The sequence below is a fragment of the Alnus glutinosa genome, chromosome 7 (genome assembly GCF_958979055.1).
Source record: "Alnus glutinosa chromosome 7, dhAlnGlut1.1, whole genome shotgun sequence".
Classification (NCBI taxonomy): Eukaryota; Viridiplantae; Streptophyta; class Magnoliopsida; order Fagales; family Betulaceae; genus Alnus; species Alnus glutinosa.
In genome coordinates, this window is record NC_084892.1 from 30,165,247 (window position 1) to 30,175,864 (window position 10,618).

At 33.6% G+C, this 10,618-nt stretch overlaps 1 protein-coding gene across 1 annotated transcript; it reads right to left on the minus strand.

Annotated features, from left to right (window-relative positions):
• Nucleotides 1–1,986: 1,986 nt before the first annotated feature.
• LOC133873071 (uncharacterized) lies at nt 1,987–4,789 on the minus strand. Its single transcript, XM_062310789.1, has 2 exons — nt 4,092–4,789; nt 1,987–3,881 (listed from the first exon to the last, which is right to left on the minus strand). Exon 2 carries the CDS (start codon nt 3,442–3,444, stop codon nt 2,455–2,457), a length of 990 nt encoding a protein of 329 aa, XP_062166773.1. The 5' UTR covers nt 3,445–3,881; nt 4,092–4,789; the 3' UTR covers nt 1,987–2,454.
• Between the last annotated feature and the right edge of the window lie 5,829 nt (nt 4,790–10,618).

The following is a 10,618-nucleotide window of genomic DNA, read 5'->3' on the forward strand; positions in this document are numbered from 1 at the left end:
GAAATATCTTTATTAACAACTAACAGAATATTCGTGCCAAATAATAGCCAAGTGCTTATTAATAATTTACTATATTGAGAATTTGAGAGACAGAGAGAGAGACAGAGAGAGAGAGAAGTTGGCGTATTGTTTGGACTCGAATTAATTGAGCAAGTTAACGCTGGTCAATGGGGAGCATTTAAGTGAAGTAATTGCTCTTAAGAATGGAATTTACGTTATCCTTGACAGCCAAGCTGATCAGATCTCAACTATTCATCGCTAGATTAGATTTTTTAATTTAATAGTGAATATATATATATATTTTTGCTTCAAAATGAATATATTGGATCAGATCCTCTTTATTTCACTTTAAATTGAAATAAATCATTCAATGGTCTAAATTAAATTTTATAGATTTAATAGTTATATGTTACCATAAGGTGAATATATTATCACGTCATTTAAATTTTTAAATAATTTGACATCATGTATATAGTAAATGTAAAATTCACGAAATGTATTCACTTGAAATGATCCGTAAATATGTTGACGGAAAGAATCTCCATCTTCTTTATGCCATTATAAGACCCAAATTTTATCTAAAAAATCATTTTTTTTTTTCTATTTTAATTATCAAAATTTTCAAATAATCTTTTGGTGGTGCTCAAATCTGATCCCTCTCACCTACATTTCCGAATGAACTCATCTCTGCGCCTTTCGGACCATTACTCTTTATTTAATAATAAATCATCTAGTAGAAATAAAATAAAAATAAAATAAAATAAAAGTAGTGGGTTTAATAGAAAAAAAAAAAAAAAAAAAAAAAAAAAAAAAACTTCATAGATTCGTTTGGTCCGCATGTGCAACCTTTTATTGATTTTGTTTTTTTTTTTTTTTTCAAATTATTTAGATGGCCAGGAAGTGAAGCATAGCCCTCTCCAACTAACGAATAAAAGAAGTCGATGTTTTGGACTGTCCGTGGCCAAAGAGGGTTAGAAGAAAAGTGGGACTTTTTTGTTTAGCTGTTAGCAGCGGTCTACGGACTAATTTTAAATACGACTCACAAATTTAACGCGAGTTAAACACGAAATTAACGAATTAAGGTGAAAGAATCTGATCCATTTAATTACATTAGTTGAGATAGTATTAATTGATATAATTTTATATTTATGTCTTGACACGACTTATAAATTCGATACGAAAAGAACATAAAATCACAAATTATAATTAATAAGTTTGGCTCATTCAATTATATAGATCGAATTCTCCGTATGATTTTATACCTATAATTCGACAAATCCAATAGGCGATAAGAATAGCCGCCCTAAAAGAAGGCAGAAGAAAAGTGGGATATTTTTGAGCTATTTGCAGCAATATGATAGGACGAACCATAAAGGTCCGTAATTAATAATCAATTGGAGGCGAGCAGGAAAGGACTGGCTACGTTCTGTGGACTGTGGGCAAAGGCATCGACGTGGGTACTTGTTAAAATTATGGGTTTGACCGGCTGTGGATCAGCATAGCTGATATCTATATGTAGTTGCAGTCAAATCGTAGACTAATTACACCCTTACCGGGTCTATCCTCAAGTCCCTTTCATGGGTAGGTGACGACCACCCGAAGCAGCAAGAGTAGGGCTGTGGATCCTATGCCCATTGCCCACCTGTCGAGCTTATTGGAAAGTTCAAGCACTAATGACATGTTCTTACCAATCACAATTATTGTCAATGAATGGATGCATTCTGCTATGACTTTATGAGTTTCATTTTCTTCTTCTTCTTCTAGTGTTTTTTTTTTTTTTTTTTCCTAAGCATTTGGATATATAAACAGTTAATAGTTAACACAACACAATACTCGAACTCATGCTTTCATAAGTAATATGCTACAGTTACCAGGAGGCAATAGTAAGAATTAGGAAGAAACCCCTTCAGTCAGAAAGATGATAGAAACCAGAATCTAAGTACAGCACATTGCCTCCAGATTAAGAGAGCTAGTGAAGGTAGTAGAGATCAGGCAAAAATCAAATTTGTATTAAGGCAAGCTGCGCATGAGTGGATACAAATTTCCTTGCGACAGGGAATGAGGGATGCTTGGAACCAGTGGCTGGAGGAGGCCAAGCTTAACATGAGAATGATCATTGTGATCAACTGGTTTTCATATTTACATCCTTAGACATCAACAGCAACAACATAAGAATTTTTATTCCTTGTCAATGGGACAACTAAATTCATCACATATAAAATCACTTTGGGCTACACACCACAATGAATCATAAAACTATGGACGACTTTGTGAGAGCGATTACACAAAAATCCTATATTAACCACACTAAAAGCAACAGCCTACAAGAAACAAAGCGGCGAAGGAGACACCACCAAAAAAAGGTGTGATTTGGAAGAATTTCTGAATACAGGAATTGAACTTGAATATGAATAGCAGTTGGATGACAGTGGAAAGCTTGTACAACTTTGGGAGTCAGGGTGCATATTCACTCTCGAGGACTGGTTGCGTTCGAGTCACTGTTGCAGCGGGAGCTTTTGTATTCCCAACCGTGGTCATATGCAGGGCTTCTCCTCCTTCTGCAGCCCTCTCCATCTGTTGCATTTTCTTCTCGCGCTTGTACTTCTGCGTCCACAGAACCAGGAATGTTAATAACACCAACAACCCTAATCCACCCAGCACAGATCCCACAATTATCCCCACTTTCGAATTATTATTCTTTTTTCCTCCACCACTCGGTCTTGGACCTGCATTTGGAGTTCCAGCACTTGGTGTAGGAGAGATTGATGTCGGAGGAGGAGGAGGAACAGCAATAGACTCAACCACGATAGAGAAATGCCCCTGTTGAATTGTTAAACACGTATTACCTGATGTCACATTGCTGAAATTGTGAGAACCATGTAAATCAAACCAAACACACTTTGCAACAGCCCCATCAGGGACTGATTTCACATCCACAAATTTAATCGATATGGGATCACGAGTCGCTGTAATATTCAATTCTTGTATATCTGTAGCTGACAAGTTTGCAGCATCATAAGCACGAAGACCCAGCACTGGAGTCAAGTGGGTGTAACCAGGTAATGGGTAGTACTCCGAAGACCGATTGCCCAAGTTTTGGTAGACCAAAACAAGCCTCAGCACATATGGGCTCGCAGTAACTCCCATGGGAATCTTGAACTCTTTGTACGTGGGTTTTAGAACACCATATCTATACATGCTACCACTCCTGAGCCTCATTGCTGCAATCTTGATTCCGGCCAAATCTGCGGGAACAACCCCATCATAGGGAATGCCAGTTTTTGGACGAACAAGAGGCCTGTAAGCATATTCTTGGAGCAGCCCATCCAGAGCACGTGCATTGCTTATTGAAGACCCAGGAGTAGATTGAGCCCTGGGGGCCGGCAGCCAGAAGAACCACATCAGTAGAATAAGCATCGAGAGACTTCGATGAAGAAGCCTCATCGATGCTTTGGAATATTTGACAAATTCAGCTCAATGCCACTGAAAATTTTGACTTGGTAAAAACCCAGAGCGTATCCAGAGAGTCAAAACTAAAATATCTTTAATCCCTCAGATCCAAAGAATAATAACGGAAATATGCAAATCTGTGCAAAGAAGCTTAAAAATCATTCATCTCTCAGCCTTGTAATCTCGTACTTGGAGGCACCCCTATCTCTACTTAATGGAAACAACGGGTAGTGGGAGTGTACAAAGAAACATTATATTCTCAGGGAGGGCTGGGGGTAGTAAAAGCAGCTTTGAAGGTTTCAACCGTTGCAACCCCTTATGGCCTCAGCTCAGAATACCTTTATTTCCCTTTTGGAATCCTTGTAAAAGAAGCTCTCACAGACTTTGGGAATCTTTGAACCATTATTTCATTTCTCAAAGGAATTAAAACCCTGATTCCTCGCCATTTCCCCCATTGATAAACATTAAACCCCAGCAATAATTGAAATTAAAGCAAAGCAAAACACACACTCGAGAAAAATCTTCTTCTTCAAGATTTAAACGGTCAAAAAACAGCCACTAATTACTATTATATAATTCTATATTTGGACCAATAATCAAACGTTAGCGTATCAAATATATCAGCAGGAGGCAACTAATACCTGGTATCCGAACGGATTTCGATGATGGGGTTTCAGTAGAAACCCCTAAATCTTCGCCAAAGTTTCAGCTACCCAACAACAATGGGAGAAATGTCCTCCTCTCGCAGTTCGGTTGAAGCAGAGCAAAAAATGCAAAACCCAAATCCCCCTCACATAAAGACCCACAATGGCACAACTCTATTAAAGGCCCCAACAAACAATAAACCACCCACCAGAAAACGCATAAAACCCTAGAATCTTCAAGAATATCATCATTTAATTCCTGGGCAAGATCATAGTAACAGCTCGGCAACAACCCCACCGACCCATATCAGAGCCCCCGAACGGCCTGCATTTCGGCTAAATCTGGAGGATATCACTGAGATAGACGTAGTTTGTGCTGAATACCACGGAGTGCGTAAGGGATCGAGAGCTTTCCGAATAGAGTGGGCGAGAGGAACAGCAGGTGTATTGGGTGTCCTTTTTCCCTTTTGTGACGAAAAGCTCGCGATGTAATGGAAAAATGGGTCAGACTTTGAGAGAGCAAAGACGAATAAAGGAGAGACTAATGGGTCAGAAGACGGAACCAAAGACGAAATTTTCTTGAGAAAAATCTGATAACAGAAGGAGATAAGCATCTAAAGGAATGCAGAAGGCCAGCAGAGATAGACCGGTGGAAGTGAATAAACAAAATAAAAATTAAAAAAAAAAAAAAAAGAAGACAAACACATAAACAACGAAAGTAGAAAAAGTAGAACCTAGAAAGAAATCAAAAAAGAAGCAGAAAATTCTACAATGAAATGTGAATGCTTTGATTTTTTTTTAAAGTAATGCTTTGATTTTTATATGCAGAAGAATAATAAAAAACAATATTATTTACAGGTGGGTTTGTATAAATATATAATACAATACTTGATCAAACCCCACATTAGCCCTATTATGCTTTAGACCAAACTGTTATTATAGTTCTGTGTAATAGTATTTTTTTTTTATAAATATTGGTTTAATATGGTATTATATCAAAGATTTTGAGTTCGAATATTGTCTAATATCATTCACCTCACATTGCATATAAAAAGGCCTACTTGGGCAGGCGTTCGGATAGTCTTTTGGCTATTTTTTCATGAAACGCCCGATGGTTTTGCATGAAGAGAAATGATATTTTTTTTATTACACTTTGTTGATATGACAACACTAATTAATTCTTTTTTGTCCGAACTATACGGTATTCGAGAAAATGTTACATACTACACTTTTATTGATGTGACAGTGAATACAAATGTAACGTATAATGGACAGCCCTATAACACTGAATCGGATGTACTCTGAGTTTGGCTTTTTGCCCATACAAACAATTACTCGCATTTGATTTGTTTTCAGTGGGAAATGGCATGCTACTGGTCCCAGAAGAGTGGCTTTCGCACTGTATTTTTCAGCTTTGGTTGGATAAAATTATGTGAAGGGAGACACATATTTCCAAGCATCCTCATGTGGCTCTTATAAATGCTATCTTTCATATTTAAGATGTGCATGTTAACACATTGACTCGTGCAATTTGTATTTATTCAACTACGACGCCGTTGAGAATAGGCAGGGGCATGAGCTATATCTTTTTGCGTGTGGGTGGGATATATGGAAATTTATTTTTGACGGTTTACTTCATTAAGAATATATATATATATATATATATATATATTTGGAGGTTTTTTAATTTTTTTTTTTTTAAGGCTGAAGGCCACTAATTTATCTCCTAGAAATACATATAATTTTGTGAAATTTTTTAGATTTTTTTGGGGCTACTCCCCCGAGCTAATACACAGTTCTGCCCTGAATATAGGTTTTAGTTATCGTTAATATTTCTATTTTATTTTATATGAGAATATTTACAAAATTTTGTAATAATCTTTTTTATTTTTATTTTTTAAAAAAAGTTTAAAGTATTAAAGTGAAGAGATTAATAATTTTTTTCTCGTATATTTCATTGCAGTTGATTTGCTAATGTTGCTGTCTTTACTTTTCTCACAAAATTTGAACGTCTAAAAATGAAAAGGAAGATATTTATTTTTTGGATAAATATCTAATAAATCTTTAAGTTGAAGTGCGAATTAAAATCAATCTTTTACTTTTGAAAAATCAATATTTGCTACTTAATTTTTTTCGCGAATTTAAAATTGGTCCCTCCGGAAGTTTTTCGTCAATTTTTGCAACTTATGTTAGTGTCACGTTAGTCTTTTCGTGACATGATCTTAATATAATATTTTTTTTATTATATTATAATTTTAAAAACTTTTTTTTAAAAAAAAAAAATGAAAATAGGGAGTTTTGCAATCATGCGAAAAGTAATTGAAAGTTGGATTTCAAGACCTATAATTTTTTTTCCTAATTGACGGCATTATTAAGAAGTACCAAGTGATCATAAGTAAATTTCGACACGTTCTTGGGTAGTTGTGTTTCTTTTTCAACATGCCCTAATTTTTAGGGCCACTATTTTTCTTTTATTTTCAAGCTTGCAGTCCTCACCGTTTTATTGAACATAATTCAAATCCTAGCTATTTTTAAACATTGATACTCTTGACATTGTTCCATAAATTGTCACATAAAATCACTTTGTCCACTCTTCTCTCTCTGTTTTTTTTTTCTTCTTAAACTTGTCTATGATTATGGTTTTTTTTTTTCTTCCTTGACATGAAGGAGATTGGCTTATTTAAAAGGTCGAGCTTTAATATTATTACATTTAATGATATAAATAATATTATACTATTAATTTTTTAAAATAATATAATAATGTTGATAATATTAGAGCACTAATAGCAGATTTTTAATCATTTTTCTTATATTTAGAGAACAAAACTACTTTTTTCTTCCCTATAAAAAAATACAACACAATAGATTTCCTTACTTTTCTCTATATCAATTAAATATTATCTTTTTACTCTTATTTTATTCTTTTTATCTCTTTTCTACTTTTTCTTTCTTCACTATATCAATTAAATATACTTTCTTTTATATTAAAATAATACATAGGGAATAAATAATAGACATGCATATATAGGGAGTTACTATTTATTCTCAATCCCCTCATCTAAAGTATAGGGCATCTAATATGAGAAGTTTTTTTTTTGATATTTTTCATAAATTTTTCTTAAATATAAAAAAATAAATCAATATAAAATAACTGCAGCCGGTGCTTTTAATCCTTTTGACAAAGTCAAATGAGACTCCTTTGGAATTCCAAAGCCCCATTAATACGTGGCGATAAGGTGACGGCCGGAGTCAACAATTTGAACCAAAGAATTTTATGTACATACATCATACAGGAATACATTGGGAACCCGATTTAATAACTCGTGCCAGCTGACTCATTACAGGTCACTCATGCTAATTTACGCCGTGCGCACATGGCTGCGCAGGCATGTGATCCTTTCCCAAACGGCTATTTTGGGAACTTTCCTTTCAACAATCACTAAAGCAAAAGCATGCAATGGCGTGAATGGCAAAGGAATCGTGGGATCCAATCCTGTAAAGCAAGGGCCAGGTGGAAGGTACAATGACAATTTGCCCCCCCCCCCCCCCCCATCCCCGCCTCCGAAAAAGCGCAAATTAGAAAAATGATAAGGACCACTCGTTTTCGGCTCGTGATGCACGGCCGTCGTCTTGCTAGCGTTGTGTGTTTGCGTAGAAACTAGAAAGGCCATTTTGTTCTTTGTTGTCCTCTCGGGCCCATCTCCTCATTGTGTTTTTATCGGTTGCTTCCAGCCCAACTCCACACTCACACCTAATCTTTCCCCCGCCCCCGCCCCCGCCGGCCCCGCGCCTCCTTCTTTTTCTTTTTTTTTTAAAACATATTTCAATTACATGCTAATTACATGCTAATATGTGTTAGTATGTTATGTTATTAAAAAAATTATAAAAGAGTTATAGGCCTAATATTTTTTTTTTATTATTATTATTTAAAGTTAATTGCATCTACCTTTTATTTCACTTAAAGTAATGTTAGAAAATACATTTTTATCCCATAATGCCAACTTGACTTCTACCTCAACATTTTGAAATAATTGAATAATAAAAATGTAGTTTTTAAGATTTATCTTTCATTTATAATGTCCCTCTTAAATTATAGTTTGAGGTGAGCATTAAAAACGACTGTATAATCCAACATGAATAGGATGAATAGTTATAGTTAATCTCTCTCTTTTTTTTTTTTTTAGTTGTAAAAGGAGCGTAAAAATATCGTTGAATTTCCTTTAAGTAGAGTAAGAACATTTACGTCCGGCTAAACAAATTTTAGCTAAATATCATATTTTTTCTTATTTTAGTTATCTATTTTTTTCAAAGTATCTATATTTTATTATCTATTTTAGTTATTAACTTTTCACTATTTTATTTTAGTTATTTCTTTACCCAAAGGAGAGGAAACAATTAAAAAGAAAAAAAAGAAAAGAAAAGAAAAAAAAAAGGGTAGAAAACAATCTGATGGGGTACTTCTGTTGCACACTAATACAAAATTTACCACCAATAAATATTTTCTAAATTTTAACAATTTTTTTTTTTTAAAAAAAAAAAATAAATTCAGTTACTTTATTCATAAAGAAAATAGGAAAAGAAAAAGAAGAAAAAGAGATGCGTGGATTTATGACTTGTCATTCTTTTACTTGTAGTTTTCTACTTTCTTGTACGGAGTTTAGACTTGTCTTTAATCTATGTTGGCATTGCATTTGCAATAAAGTTATAAAGAAACTGTACCGACTACTCATTCTGCATATATGTCCACAAACCTGTGACGAAAGAGAAAATCTGGCATTAAATAGTTCATCCCGTACTAACAGCCTTAATACATGTGATGTCAACTACTCTAACAATTCAATCCAATTAATTCAATACAGTACAAAAAAAAATAAAATAAAAAATACATCACATATAAATAATTTTTTCAACGGTTCAAATTTACTTTTATATAAAAGTTAAAAAAATTATAATAATATTTTCTTACGATGTCATGTTTATTGGGGTAACATCCCATGTTAGATCACGTGATGGTTTCGTAAAATCGTAACATATCAAGGCAAGTGTCATGAGCATGTTAAGAACCACAATATTTCCTCTCTCTCTTTTTTTTTTTTTTTTATTATTATTTCTTAGAATATTATATTCAAACGTCCCCAAATATTATAAGTCTATAGGAGAAACATAGGATCCAATGTGCAATGTCGATTTTATAAGATTAAAAAATGCATGATAAATTAACAACTACAGTTCATAGGATAGTAATGCTAGTCTATAACTTTAAATATGAAGTTATTTAATAGATAAGTTATTGCGACCGGATGTTGTCGGACTCCGGCGCCAACTGGATCCCGACAACCGACAATTGTTAAATTCTGACGATCGGATATTAAACATGCGTGTAAGGAAGAAGAGCTTAATTTTGAAAAACGATTTACGGTTTTAAAAATCGTAAATCGTTTTCCGAAAATTAAAGAAAGTTTTACGGTCAAACCGAAAATGATTTTCGTTGACCATTATTTTCGCCCCAACCAAACATCGAAAAATGTCGAAATCATTTTCTAAAAATCATTTTACGCCGAAACAAACGGAACATAAAATAATAGATAATTCAATAACAAGGTTGAAATCTAAATCTAATTCATGTTTTGGAGAGAAAAATAATATATTAATAACAAAAAAAAAGAAGAAGCTGTGGATACAAAGAATGACGCGTGAGAGGTGGATATAAAGCTAAAACAAACCCGAGTGGGCTTATGTGTAAAGGTTTCATGGCAAATAAACCGCACCAAATTCTGACCCACCATTTAATGGTGCATCCGATTTTATTGTATGGACGGGTAATAACTGGATTGTGATCTTGGTGTTTTTTTTTTTTTCTTAAAAAGGAAGTAATTATTTGTTTGCTTGAAAGGATTGAGTTAAGTACGGTAAAAGTAATTACAGAAAAATTAAAAATTTATTTAAACAGGACATATTTTATTTCAAGTTATCTACGAAAAAGAGAAAAAATAGTAGATTAAATATGAACCATTGAAAAATAACATGAAATTTCTTGTAGTTAATTATTTTATGAGAAATGATCCCTACACTCATTTCTCACAACAGCTACACAATAAGCTGATGTGGCTGGGAATATTTTATTATTTTTTTACAAAAATAAAAGAAAACAAAACAAAAAAATAATAAAATATTACTAGCCACGTTAGTTTGTTGTGGGGTTGTTGTGAGAAATGAGTGTAAGGATCATTTCTCTTATTTTATAGCACCTAAGCCAATTTTTTATTTTTATTTTACTAGAAATACAATATATTTTATTTTAAATAAATAAATAAAAATAACAGTTGATTGGAGTGGCTAAATCACTCCTACTTTCACCGGACGGTTTGAGGTGGTTTGAACACCTCAATAGCCCTTATTCTTTATCATTTGTTGTTAAGATTTCTTAATTTTTGTGAGTAGTAGGCATGTTTGTAAAAGTTGTCCATTCCTTATAACAGCTGTGTATTTATGGGTTTGCAAGAAACAGCGTGTTGTTATTAACG